At 38.6% G+C, this 15,049-nt stretch overlaps 1 protein-coding gene across 9 annotated transcripts in view; it reads right to left on the bottom strand.

Annotated features, from left to right (window-relative positions):
- SMARCA2 (SWI/SNF related, matrix associated, actin dependent regulator of chromatin, subfamily a, member 2) overlaps nucleotides 1-15,049 on the bottom strand; it is a 120,557-nt gene that overhangs the window by 82,638 nt on the left and 22,870 nt on the right. For all 9 annotated transcript variants that reach the window (XM_054809018.1, XM_054809024.1, XM_054809023.1 and 6 more), the window contains 3 exons: nucleotides 4,874-5,203; nucleotides 3,898-3,999; nucleotides 1,369-1,618 (listed from right to left, as the gene is read on the bottom strand). In XM_054809018.1, coding sequence (XP_054664993.1) covers nucleotides 1,369-1,618; nucleotides 3,898-3,999; nucleotides 4,874-5,203 — 682 coding nt within the window. The remainder of the gene's footprint in view (nucleotides 1-1,368; nucleotides 1,619-3,897; nucleotides 4,000-4,873; nucleotides 5,204-15,049) is intronic.

Genomic DNA, 15,049 nt, shown 5'->3' with positions numbered 1-15,049 from the left:
GGATACACTGCATCTGCAACTGGTTCTCCACATTAGTAAATGCAAGACCACTATTTTGTCACTCCTCATTTTCCTCCATTTATGCACACTAAGACATAATACTTTGGCAGAAATACTGCAATGGAGCAGCACTGGAAAGACACGAGGAGTAATAATTTGAGGTTAACTGATAGAGAAAAGGTTACATTACACTGGCCACACCATTCTTGGCTCAGGTTAGTGCTATAATTCTCCACTCAGAGCAACTGTGAAACCATATAATGGTGTGTTCCACAAGCTTTCTGAAAAAGATGTTAGAAAATAGTGATCGCTCATGCTGAAACAGCTATGGTCATTCAGTCCTAAGGTAAAAAGGGTAAGACTGACAGAATGACCACAACAACATGCCAATAAACTATCTTATGCAAAAAGTAAGAGCTTTTCTGGGATCAAGGCCTGAATTCTGGACATGGCACCACATCCTAAAACACTTCATAGTGTTTCACCTTCAGAAAGCAAAAGTCATTAAACCAGTCTTCAGTGAGATCACCATCCCTTCTGGCTACCTTCCACTACAAACTCATTGATATAGTAACTGGAAGATACATCATCAGTCCAAAACAAGCAAATATGGTAAGTGCAGTTTCCTCCCTCTGACTGGTAATGCTCAGAAACATATTTTAGGTGCAGGTCAAGATCCTTCCGCCTGGCAGATTCTCAAGGTCAACTGGTTAATAGACTTGTTGATGGGAAGAGGGAAGAAGTCTCTAACTCCACAAGAAATTTCATCCTCTATACTTCATAATTAATATAATTCACCATCTAATTAGGGCAGTCAGGAGGCAACTTTTAAAGATGATGCTTCCTGGTAACATCTTTTTTTAATCTTGCCTGTGACCTCCTCAATATTCTTTCTGCTCTTTGGTAATGCCACCAACCCCATCATCGCTAATAAAATCTGGTTTTGCTGTGGCCACTAACTCATCAGCCTTTTGACATCCACTGTTCTCTTCTAACTTCCCTTTTGCTTATAATTCTGGAAACTTTCTGCACTGAATTGGTTTCTCTGTAGACTATGAGGATTTTGATTTCCTAACTTTCGGCGTTTGCAGCATCCAAGTAATACACTAACTCAGAAAAGTGCTTGAGCCTGTTTTAAACTTACTTGGTTTGCAGTGACACTGCCAGTATGCTTTACTAGTTCATAACTTGGGGTAGAACTAAATCATTGTTTGGTCTGTTGTTTCTGTACTTCTCTTTGACATGGTCTCTCTCTGGAAACTCAGGTTTTACTGTTGTCACTGCAGAAGTTGATTGCAAGGTGTTTCAGTTGAGAAAGTGAAAAACAACAGTCTGCATATGCATTTGAATCTTGTTATTCACTTTTACCTATATTCACGTTCTTGGAGTATTTCAACAGGATCCAGTCCTTGTGGCTTCTGGATAGGGCTGATGCGATTCTGCTTTTGCTGCAGCTGAACAATGGGCGAAGGCTGTCCAGGCGGTGGCTGTGGTACAGACGGCCCAGGCAAGGCGGCAGCAGGCTGGGCAGCAGGGGGGGCAGGAGAAGGCCTCCCACTGGGGGGAGGTGCTGGAAGCTTCTGCTGCGTGTTGGAGACACTCATATCTGGGGCTTGGCCTGAATCATAAAAAGTACTTATTCATATGAAATACAGAACGCAGGGAGAAAATCAAGGCGGTTTCTGATGATGGAACGTGAAGCTAAGGTAAACATTCAACATTACCAGAAAAAGTGCACTGAGATATACTACAGTCTGTATTTGAATAAACATATGAAAGTGCAAGTATACCATACATTGCAGGAAGTGGTCCAAAGAAAAACAAAACACCTGAAACTTTATGACGCATGCCACTTCCTTCCCCATTCCTGCTGACTTTTAATTCTAGCGTTAGAAGAAGTAAAACAGCTGGAGAACTGATTTCGTGCAAGTGTAGGACCTAATTCTGCCTTTTGTTCACTATCCTTGTACCACTTAAAAGGCATCTATAATCACAACCTGACAACAAGCACAAGCAGGTCTGCTTTTAGAGCTCTTTCAGAACTAAACAGCCATATTAAAATTTCTACAAATGTACTTAGAAGCACCTGTCCTGTATAAATAGCCTTTGTGTTGTTACAATCTCCTATGAATTATATTTAAGTATTTAAAATACCAGGAATTTGATTATTGTTTTTCCTCTTATGGCATTCTAACAACCTTGAAAATTAACCTCAGTTAACATGAAAATAGTACCTGCCATTTACAGACACTAAGGGTCATAGATTTCAGTACACCATTATGACAACAAGTCACCCATGCATTCAGATGTTCAAAAATCGTCACTGACAACGGATATTGCAACAATAAAGATGTATGTAACTTAATTGTCTGAGGAGTCATAGTTAACAACTACAAAGTACTCCTGCAATCTTGCAATCAACCTTAATTCAAACCCAATATCCTGAAATCTAGATAAAAAGATGCCTTCAGAGATCACCATTTGTCATTCAAACATCTGCATCAAACTCCAGAAAAGGAGCTTGACCACGAGCTGTAAATTCTGTATTTAGCAACACTGCATTTCAGCTTATACAAAATAAGGACAGAAAGCAAGAATAGCAAAAGCCTCTGTGTAGTCTCAGTTTTCAGGGAATCATGCAAACTGAGCTGTAAAACAGACACTACCATGAGCAACTGCGTAATGAATGAAAAATAAATTTAAACAAATAAGCATAATCTTTAAAAATACATCAAATAAAACAGATATAGCTATGACAAACAAGTTTTCTCTTATAAAAAACCCAGCAATGAAAAAAGACAAAACAGTACACAGCTTACAGTTAAACAGGACAGATGTATTATTATGACATACTGGATTATTTAGATAAAACTATCCATCTAGCAATTCTGTGTACCTGCCAGCATTTTTTAGTAGCAGCACTTGAGCTAGAAGACACGGTGCCTGGTAAACTCATACATATAATCTCTTAAGAAACACCTTTCCCCCTCTTTATTATCCTACTCAAATTGCAAGTATTCATTGGGAGTATTCCAAGAAAAGGAATTCCACATCTAATTATATACTAGCATTTCATTTTCTTTTTATTTTGTCCTAAGTAGCTGACTAATGACAGAGAATTTTTTGTGACATCAACTGTCACAGAGTCATCACTGTCCCCAGATTTACCCACAAGCAACAATATAGCATAACATCTCCACCATATGAGAAGCCTATGTTATTTGCAAGCCTGCATGCGATACTGTATTTATTTTCAAGTTTCTCTAAAAAAACCCTCAGAACTTCCAACAATATATATTACTAGGGATTTCTAATTCCTTTCAATACAATACTTCTTCCACTCTACTTTCAAAGAATAAAATCAGCCTGTAAACCCAAATCTGAAGGATTTGATTCAAAACCTGATTATCACACAGGGGAAAAAAAGTTACACTGTTCATTAGATCTCACAGACTACACTGAACTTTCAAAGCAATCCAATTAAAAAAAAAACCAAGGCACTCTAATTTTACCATGGTTTGAAAACTTTTGTTCACAGTAGCAAAGACTATAGTTGAGAAAACAAGCTTGCTGCAATTATGCACGTTCAGAACACAACTTATTAAGTAGATTTTACAGGTGTCTCTCAGGCAGGTTACCTATTTCATTCTGATTGTAAAAAGGTGCTTCATGTTCAGGCTGCCTAACAATTGCAGTAACTTCATGCGGTCAAGTCACTCATGGATGAATAAATGGTTACACTCTCCTTGATAGAAGTCCTAGGCCCAGTAAGATTACACTATTTTTATGCATACCTTTTTACCTTTCCTTTTTCCCTGCATCTTTTCCCCAAACTCTACCCACAGTTTAATCGTAACTCTGTACATGACATAAAATTAGCATTATACTCCAGCATACCTTCAGTCCAAGTTTTAGGGGTAATGGCAGTTGTATGTCCAGGCACCGCTGGAGCAGGCCCCGGTCCAGTTGCAGCACCACTCATTGTATGCAACCCAATACCTGCAATTTGACAGAGGAAAGAAACATTAAGATACAAAGCATTTCCAAGTATTCAAAAATCATACTGCTTTCTAGCATGTTAGTCTATTCAGGCAAGTAGTATTTTTCTTCATTAAATATGGATTTAAGTAGAAAAAATTCATGTAATGAAGCATATTAAAATCCTATCTCCTAAAAAAAACCCCTTAGTAGCAAAGCCATATCCACTGACATGAAGTGACCAGTGAAATTATGCAAATCATTACTAAAAAGAAAATAGTATCATCTTAACCCTTGATTTCTAATGCAAACTCAGTAATGGAAGTGTTGAGAAACTAACAGGTGCAGGGTGTTTAATGTAACACAGTTTTCTTAGGACCAAAATGTGCTTGTTTACTGCACTGTAACATCTATTGTCACGAGGAGAAAAAAAAAAACAACAAACCAACCACACTTTCTTTTCCTTACATTTTGCACTTGACAGCACACCATACATCGTTTGTTATACTTTGAACAACCTAAATAATCAGTCAACTTGCTCCAGACTTTTTTATCTATTTTTCTGCATAGCAACAGGAGACTGAAAATTCACTCTAAGAAAAATAGTAAAATTGCGATCAGTAAAGTATAATTAACATTCAAAAAATGTGAAGCATAATCAGGATAGACACAGCACTGTAGAGTGAAATCACTTTTATTTCAGTTTTTACAATATCCTATTAATAATAGATGTGTTTTATGCACTTGCTCGAGCTTAAAACCAAAGGCTGCTGTTCACTTAGATGCCAGAATACAGTCCCAAATTGTAGCCCTGCATGACACCCGTTTCTTAATTTTCCACAGGTAGATCTCTAAGAATTTCCTGCACAATGACACAAGGCCTAGATTCACTTACCAGGCTGTCTGTTGAAGGCACTGGGAGGCTGCTGCTGCTGAATACCAGGCAGGGTCCTCTTGCCCTGAACAGCAAGCTGGAGGTTTTCTGGTAAAGGCTGACCTCTAGCTAACATTTTGTATGCCAAAATCTGAGCCCGTAGCTGATGCAGCTGTACAGGGCTGAAAGGGGAAGGACCTCTGTTAGGTTGATTCATAACTTGTGGGTCTCCTGGTATAATGGGTCCTGGCTGGCTGGAAGTCATCTGAGGTGGAGTTGGACCTCCTCCAGACATGGGACTGGACACATGCTCTGGTGCTCCTAGTGGAGATGGGTGTGGAGACATATAACCTGGAACAGGTAATAGGATCACAAACTTACCTCTCTGGTTAGTCAAATCTAAATTCCATCAAATTTCTTTAACAGTACATAGAGTATAAAAATGTGTCTCTCAAATCAGGATAGCTGTAGTATTTTCTACAAGAACAAAAGTACAACCTAAAGTTTCCTGGGATATCCAGATAGCCTCATGAGCTATTCTTTGAGAAGAACTATGACTATACAGTCCAATAAAAATAACAATTACCCTCACATTTGGAGTACCTCAAACTAAAACATGAAATACAATACAGAAGCATCAGGGTGTGGTACTGTTTCACTAGCATGTTGGACAAATACTTCATTGTGAAACTCATGCAGTGAAGTCTGCCTACTTTACAGCTTAATATTATAAATTTATTTTGATGCACACATGTCAAGGAATACCTGTTCACTGATACAGGCCCTCTTTGCCAAAATCCAACAACGTACAGAAATTGAACCAGATGGTATCAAAGTTCTGTACAATTGCTCTGTAATTTATATAGATTAAAGTCTGAGCCAGACAAAGAACATTCAATATCTTTTACCATCTTGGGTGCTCAAGAACTTGGAATATCAATTGCAAGAATAGAAATCACCTTCTGAAGAAGCTGCTGAAAACTGCTGGTCCATGAAATTCCAGGAAAGCAAGCACAGTTTGAAGCGAACAGTGCTTGTACCTTAGAGCACTTGCAAATGCAGTGGCTTTAAGTCTGAATTTTAACAACACTTAATAAAGACTTCCTTGAGCTTCACAATACATCAATGAAAAGAGGTGGCATAGATTTTTGGTGAGCTTTCCAAAAATACTTAGCATGTCAGAGAAAAAAATATGAAGAGCAATCCTTCAGGCAATGTACAACAGTCAGCTAGATTTTGAAGATGTCCACCAAGAGTGAAAAAAGGTAACGGCATTTACCCACTTCACTCTGGCATTGTGGTGCACAAATAATGTTCTTACCATTTTGAAAAGCCTAAAAAACCTTTAAAATAAATCAAGAAATCTTCTGGCTCGCTACCATATTCTTTAGCAAGCCATGGATCACTGAATTCCAAAGACCATGCCACTGTTCATGATTCTGTGACACCAAATCTACTCCTCCTCCACTCTTCCTGCCACTTTAAAGTGAAATTACATCTATTTCATCTATACATAGTCCAGATCACAGAAGCAGGTAATTTTGCCCTCTCTTTAGCTTCACTGTTCGTACTGGCCCTTGCAACATAGGCAAAATCTCAAAGCAGTTTCAACTTTTCTGAGATGACAGCAGTTGTTAAGTCACTAGATCTTACACAAGTGGATAGCTGAAGAGTACTAAAGAACTGAAAGTCCATCAATGCTGAGGTTGGGGGATAAAAATATTCTTCAATAAAGTAAAGGTTGTAAATGTCTGAGATAAACAACAAGGAAGAGAGGATTTCAGCTCTTCTAAAAAAAAGGAGAATGAGGCAGAAGTTTAGTAGGGAAAAATGGTTTTGTGATGGGAAAAGACCAGATAAGACAGAAAGGAAGATGACTCATGGGTAAATGAGAAAAAAGAAGCAGTTCAACAGAAAAATAGGGAAGTGAGGTGAGGAGTTCAAGGAACTTAAAAAGTTAAAATTACTGATATTACTTACTAGGTCAATATAAAAATTGTTTATACGTTTATTGGTGGTGATAAAAGCTATGATAAATAGCCCCAAGTTTACTCTAAATATTCAGCTCTTTCCATTAACTTACTTTTGCCTCAAGTTTTGTTTTTTTAAGAAAAGAAAGGAAGCTACAAATTCCTCTTGCTGAGCACATTGCTTTAAAAGAACCACCACTACGCCACAACAAAAAACAAAATATACAACTGCATTATTGTTTTATACTATAAAATAGGGTTTATTGCAATGTTTATCCATTACTATACTTTTCTAAATCTCAGAATTTACTTTAAATAGCACCTACTTCCAATTACATTGTTTTCAAAACTGCCTTTCAAAGAAATGTTTCTTTCCCCCTCAAGTTACATTGTCCAAGTTATATTTTCCTTAATCACTGATAGAGACCCAGGATCTTGAAATCCATCTGGACTATAAAAATCTAAAACTGTGATGTAAGATATTGAGCACTTGTTTTCAGTCCTGACAGTTCCAGCTGCAAGTCTGTGACTCTGCAGAGAGGAGTTTTTAGAAGTGGGCATTTTTTTGAGCTTTCTGGATATGCATTACGTAGACTTTCTCTCTCCCTCAAAGTCCTATGCATTAGGATTCTTGGCTAGGCTTGATGAGAGTAAGAATAAAAACAAAATTCCAGTGAAGTATCTCAGGAAAGACCAAAAGCCTTCCAAACTTCTTGTAAAGGCTCTAAAATGTGGCATTTACAGAACATAAATTTTGTAATGCTATATGGAAATTTTCCTTTTCAAATTTTAAAACTTTCAGAAGATTCAGCAGTGTGACAATACACACAGTCACAAGCCTGTCCTAATAAAGCCTCTTTACCACTTGTTTTTTTCCTATCTTATTACACATTAATACAGGTGACCATGCACACATGGGCTCTGAATAAGGAAACATGAAGACTCACGAAGATTGAGTTTAAACAATCTGCCCTCCAAAAATACCTGTGTATTATACTGTCATAAAAGAAAAAATATTGAAGAAACAGACCACATGAATGTTTAGTATACAGGCAAAGACAGACACTTTTTTGAACTTTATAAACACACTTTCATTTGCTATGAAGCACTTCAAATGCATTTTTCCATGGCACACATGAATTTCCACAATACTTATTCAGCAGGTTTTTAAATACCTCGCTTTTTAGTTGTTACTTGCTGAACTGCCAAGTACCCCTTCCTCCAGATTTTCCACAGAAAATTTTGTTTTATATTCTGCATAAACGATTCTGTTAAATTTAACCTTCAGAATGGAAGAGGGCAAAAGCACTGAATAATAATGAATGAAAATATTCTACAATAAAGGTTGTAAATGAGCAGCGTTCATGGAGCAGATCCTCCTGGAAACTATGCTCAGGCACATGTAAAATAAGGAGGTGATTGGTGACAGCCAACATGCCCTCACTAAGGGCAAATTGTGCCTGACAAATTTCATGGCCTTCTACACTATCCCGCATGACATCCTGGTCTCTAAATTGGAAAGACATGGATTCAATGGATGGACTACTTGGTGGATAAGGAATTGGCTGGATGGTTGCACTCAAAGACTTGTGGTCAATGGCTCAATGTCCAACTGGAGACCAGTGACGAGTGGCGTTCCTCTGAGGTCAGTATTGGGACTGGCACTGTTTAACATACTTGTCAGCAACACAGACAGTGGGATCAAGTGCACCCTCAGCAAGTTTGCCAACAACACCAAGCTGTGTGGAGTGGTACACATGCTAGAGGGAAGAGATGCCATGCAGAGGGAACCGTGTGAAATGCATGAAGTTCAACAAGGCCAAGTGCAAGGTCCTGCACAAGGATCATTGAAATCCCAAGCACAACTACAGGCTGGCTGGAGAATGGATTCAGAGCAGCCCTGAGGACAAGGACTGGGGGGTAAATGGTGGATGAAAACCTCAACATGACCTGGCAATGCACGCTCACAGCCCAGAAAGCCAACCGCGTCCTGGGCTGCACCAAAAGAAGCGTGACCAGCAGGTCAAGGGAGGTGATTCTCCCCCTCTACTCTGCATTCATGTGACCCTACCTGGACTACTGAGTCCAGCTCTGGGTTGCCCAGCACAAGAAAGACATGGAGCTGTTGAAGTGAGTCCAGAGGAGGGCCATGAAGATGATCAGAGGGGCTGGAGCACCTCTCCTATGAAGACAGGCTGAGAGAGCTGGGCTTGTTCAGCCTGGAGAAGAGAAGGCTCTGCAGAGACCTTACTGCAGCCTTCCACTACCTGAAGGGGCCTACAGGAAAGCTGGAGAGGGACTGTCTACAAGGGCAAGTTGTGACAGGACAAGGAGTAATGGTTTTAAACTAGAGAGTAGATTTAGATTAAATATAAAGAAAAAATTCTTCACTGTGAAGGTGGTGAGGCACTGGAACAGGTTGTCCAGAGAAGCTGTGGATGCCCCTCCCTCGAAGTGTTCAAGGCCAGGTTGGAGGGGGCTTTGGGCAACCTGGTCTAGTGGAGGGTATCCCTTCCCATGGTAGGGGGGGTTGGAACTAGATGAGGTCCCTTCTAGCCCAAACCATTCTATGATTCTAGAAGGGTAGCAGAACACTCGCAACAGAAGAATTCTATGCACTGGCAAAGAACAGATAACCTTTAGTACTGAAAAATATATAGAGCAGAAGACACCCAACACCAGGAAAAGGAAGCCAAACATCCCAACCCATCATTTAAATCTGTGGTAACTCCAAAGCTTTATCAGGTTTCTCCAGCTCTTATCTAGGTAAGTTCTGAAAATCTTCAATGATGGTGATTCTTAATCACTCTCATGGTAAATTTTCTTTCCCTTAAGTCCCATCAGAATTTCACTTACATAATTTGTGACTGTTATTTTTTGTGCTTTCGCTATGCACCTCTGAGGATAGTCTGGTTCTGTCTTCTCCATAATCCTTCAATGGGTAGTAGAAGAGGCTATATCAGAAATCCTTCTCAAGTTTTCAGCAGCTAAAAAGCACTGCTTTCTTAACTGTATGCATAATTAGTAACATTCTTTTCATATCACTTTGGTATCAACTTGTTCGACACAAATATATCACAACATATCATAACGTGTATTCTTTACAGTGTTGACACTGGAAGAAAACCTAGTTCTAACACTATACCAAACACAAGTTTTTTTGGAGGGCAGACTGTATAAAGTTTCTGGTCTAATTGCTTTTAATTTCACTTCACTTAACAAAAGCAAAGAACATCTTCCTCATCTGTTTTAAAGCTGAAGAACCGGAGAGCTAAAAATTGAGAGATCTTTATTCTCCACTTTTAACGCTATTATTAAACAGAGGAGAACATATATGAATTCTAAAGCCTGGTAACAAATATTAGATAGAAAGAGTCAAGGTTTTACCACTCCAAATCCCGGAATATTCAACAGAGGTCTTAACTCCCCAATAAAAATTAAGAACACTTAAATGATGAAAGTGTCTGAGGACATATACGTCAAATCTTTCTACTAAAACTGATAGCAAGGGTATATTTTTACCCAAAAATGTGACTGTAAGAGAATTTTTCTATTAGGAAGATATACACAGGATCAAAGAAATTTAGTTGTGTAACTCATTTATGTCAACTATCACTTCAACCATCAATTAAAGTTAGGTTTTTTTAAAAAATAAGGAATCAAATACATGCCCACAATACACAGTACGAAAGCATAATGTCTTGGAACACAGTGGAAAATACGCTTATGTTGGACCAAGGCTACAAACTTTCTTAAGTAAGCAAAATATAACATTTCCCTGTCAGTAGTGAGGACAGGGTTAACACCTGTTCTTGTGAAACTTTCAATCAAGAGCAAGAGAGCCCACATATGTGCAAGTCATTTAAAACTAGGACTGTAGAAATAAACTATTGAGAGGTCTTATGCTGGCAGGCAGATGGATAAGGTGACACATCTTATCTCTGAAAAAAATCAAAAAAGTGCAGCTAATTTAATAACATTAAAGACAATGAACATTGTGAAGTAGCAGTAACTTAGCGAATTCTGTAAGTTAAATAGAATCTTTACAAGAAGCTCAACAAATACTGCATGATAATTAAAAATATATACAGATCAAGTCCCAGAACCTTAAATCCCTGCAGCGCCTATGTTTCCACTTACAAATAGCAAGCAGACACACAAACTGTTCAAATTGCTCTGTATTTCACTGCTGTATCACAGCAACTTCATTTAAATTGTTTCAAATTCCAGAAAAACACAGAAATTGTTTCAGTTCATTTATATATTTTTATGAATTCTAATAAAAATATTTATTTTGCATAAATATTTGGTTTGTCTTTGCAATTTCTCCCCATTCCTCTTACAAAGTCAAATCTAAAACTTTTTCATCTTCTGGATAACTCTGTTTAGCAGTTTAACAATTTACAATAAATTTCATACTTGTAATATCAATACTGGGGTTTTCAGCACAGTTCATTCACAGAGGCTGAAAGCAGTTTCTAACACAATTCAAATTCAGTTCAGTGTAGGAAGTATTTAAACAGCTAAATATTAAGTTGGAGCATTGAATTTTCCTTTCATGTAACCTTATAGCATTAAGAGAAATGTATTAAGACTAAACAGGGACATCATTGTGTGTTAAGTTCAAGAAAAGAAAATTGGTCACCAGAAGTACTCAGAAATGTTACCCTTTCTTCAATTTTGCAGCAAAAGTGGAAAGGAGTAACTGTTGAGAAGAAAGATACCAATTCAGAATATTTTTCCCCATGAATTCATGTCAGACTTCTGAAAACTATCCTATTGCAGTTTGACTGCAATAAAAATGTGACGTTCTGTCTGAGCTAGTAACAGATTCTTTCTGCATGACTAGCATCCCACTGGCCACCAAAAAAAACCACCTCAGAATCTAAATCATAAATTTACATACCCTATTTTAGTAATTATTGTTAGTTAAAAATGCAAAAATCTCAGAACAGAAACTGCCATTCAAACAGTGAATAGGCATTTATGAGCAAAATGACAAAGTTCTTGCAGATTTATCTTACAAATGTTTCTGATGTGCTCATCAAAGTAAGTTATCTCACCTCAAAAAGGGTCGGTTAATTATTTCTTAATACAGATTGTAAGAATCATTACTTCCAAAATTCTGTATCTACTTGCTCTTTGTAAGTTCAGCGGTATTTATTTCAAGATTGTTCATTCACAACTGCAAATTTGATTTACATAAATTATATCTACAACTGCATGTGCAGTTTGCCAATTGATTTCTAATTTATCACCCACATTTGTAAGCACTTATTTTATAAAAAATCCTACTTTTGTACTTAGAGACACTCTTTTGCAAGACCTTCTTCTTTAAGAAAATTACTAAAAAGATTGCTATTGGAACATACATTTAAATGAAATTTTGTGATCAGTTCCAACTGTAAACTGCACACAGAAGGACCACTGTCTACGCATTTATCACAAGTGCTCTACTCAGAGCTCTAAGAACAGCAGCATTTTATGAAGACCATCCATCTTCCCCTTCTCAAAGAATTAAAAACTTTGTCTCCTCCTCTACCTTACCAGTTGTTCTCAGAATCTTGGAGCCTGTTTACAAGTTCACAGATTTCTGGCAATACGGAACCCTTACGGCTACAACAGTCTGCCTAACTTGTCTAAAACAGACCAAAGACTCTTACTCTCTGAACAATCTCCTCCCTTTAGTCTCTGGAACATATGAGAAAGAAATCCAGTGTTGACTTAAATTTCATGTGACACAAAACCTACGACAGATACCTGGGTAATCCTTGTCCCAAAGGTTAATTATCTTCATTAAGTAAGATGCAGATATTTAATAGAGTTTGAATTCACCTAATATAAAGTTGCAGGTACCAAAATTCACTGCACCTTTTTTTTTTTTTTAAATATAAAGGATATATCTATTTACAAAGCTTTCTACTACCTGGGAACGTGCAGACTGGTCAAGTCATCTTTTAACTCTCTCTCAGAGAGAATAAAAAATGGAGTTTAACATTCTCCAGGCAAACCCCCAAGTCTTCCAAGTTTCAAATCATTCCTTTATTTGTCTTCTAAATAAGGGACAATTTCACAAAATCACAGGGTTGTTAAGGTTGGAAGGGACTTCTCAAGATCATCTAGCCCCACCCCCTGTTCAAACACAGTCAGCTACCATAGCCTGCCCAGCAACATTTCCAGTCAGATTTTGACTATCTCCATGGATGCAACTAGACAACTTCTCTGGGCAACCTACTATATTGTTCAGCCATGTTTACACTAAAATAATGTTTTCTTATGCTCTGATGGAATTTCATGTGTTTCAGCTTGTGCCAATTCTCTCCTCTTCTGTCACTGATAATCACTGCAAAGAGTCTGGCTCCCTCTTTGTCCCTCTGTCCCATCAGGTATTTCTGAGCCCTCTCTTTTTCAGGCTATACAGTTTCAGCTCACTAAGCCCCTCCTCACACAAAAGATACTGCAGACATTTGATGCTACCTTAAACATTTCTCAACATCTTTCTGAACTGTAGATCCTAGAATGGAATACAATACTACGACACAGCCTTTAGCTAATTCATTAGAAAAGCTGATACAACTCCTCAATTAATATGCTTCTGTTTGCAGGTAGTATGTTCCATCTCATGGTTGCAAACACTGGGTATGACAATACACATTCAGGTCTGAGAAAATACTCAGAATTCTTTTCAGCCTTTCCACTTTGTATGATACAGTCTCATATCACCTAGACAATAAACTACTTTGCTCCTAGACATACAATGATGTCGGCCATGCTAAAATCCATGCTGGAGAAATAAGCTCATTCTACTGAGCATCCTGATCAGCCTTTGTAACCAAATTGTTCACTATTTACGGCTAAACCACTGTGCTATCTGCAAATTCTATCAGCCTGATTTTACACTTTTTTCCAGATCGCTGACAAATACGTTGAACAGCACTGAACCAAAATAAGAGTCCTACGAGTCTAACTAGAAAAAACCACAATTGGATGATCATCTTCTGTTTACAGTTAGTTTTATAATCTGCCATCTAACTAGCTTAATATATTTAATATAGGTTATATTGATTGTACTTAGTGCTATCTTTCTCCTAAATCAGAATGTCATACAGTACCAAGTCAAGCACCTTTTATAACTCTATCAGGTAGACAAAGTTGTGTCTATCATTACTACTGCTGGCTTCAATGATGCATAGAGAAATGCCATACATGGGACAGCATCCATTTTCCTGATGACTGTACAAATACTCTACTGTACCAAGTACTGTACCACACCTGTCTACACTTCAATAAATCAATTTAGCTTATGATCTCAACAAAAAGAATAGTAAATTTGTTTGACAAGGGTGACTTTATGCCATTCAGAGGGACCTCAACAAGCTCAAGAAGTGGGTCCATGTGAACCTCATGAAGGTCAACAAGGCCAACTGCAGGGTCCTGCACACGGGTCGGGGCAAGTCCCATGCATTGGGTCTGGCTGACATGGAGTTAATTTTCCCCACAGCAGCCCTCACAGTGCTGTGCTGTGTACTGGTAGCCAGCAAGGTGTTGACAAGACACCAGTGTTTTGGCTGCCACGGAGCACTGCTGGCACGCATCAAGGCTGTCTCTCCAGCATTCCTCCCCGCCTTCAGCAGTAGGCTGGGTGGGCAAGACCTTGGGAGGGGACAAAGCCTGGACAGCTTGCCCACACTGACCAAAGGGATATTCCATACCATATGACATCTGCTCAGCAATAAGAAGCTGAGACATAGGGGGAGGCATTTGGGGTTTTTTTACATCTGTCTTCTGGAGCAACTGCTATGCGTACTGAAGCCCTGCTTCCCAGGAAGTGGCCGGACATCGCTTGCTAATGGGAAGTAGAGAATAAAACTTTCGCTTTTACTTTCTTCCGTGCGTGGCCTTTTGCTTTTGCTGTATTAAACTGCCTTTATCTTGACCTACGAGTTTGGGGTTGGTTTTTTCCATCTTATTTTTCCTCTCTCCCTGTCCTGCTGAGGAGGGAGTGATAGAGCAGCTTGGTAGACACCTGGCATCCAGCCAAGGGTTAATCACCACACCCCAGTATCAATACAGGCTGGGGGATGAAGAGATTGAGAGCAGCCTTGCAGAGAAGGACTTGGGGGTGTTGGTGGATGAAAAACTGGACATGACCTGGCAATGTGCACTTGCAGAAAGCCAACTGTATCCCGGGCTGCATCAAAACCACTGTGACCAGCAGGTCAAGGGA

Source organism: Grus americana, chromosome Z (genome assembly GCF_028858705.1).
Source record: "Grus americana isolate bGruAme1 chromosome Z, bGruAme1.mat, whole genome shotgun sequence".
In the NCBI taxonomy this organism is placed as follows: domain Eukaryota; kingdom Metazoa; phylum Chordata; class Aves; order Gruiformes; family Gruidae; genus Grus; species Grus americana.
This window is presented reverse-complemented; position numbering and strand designations above follow the sequence as displayed.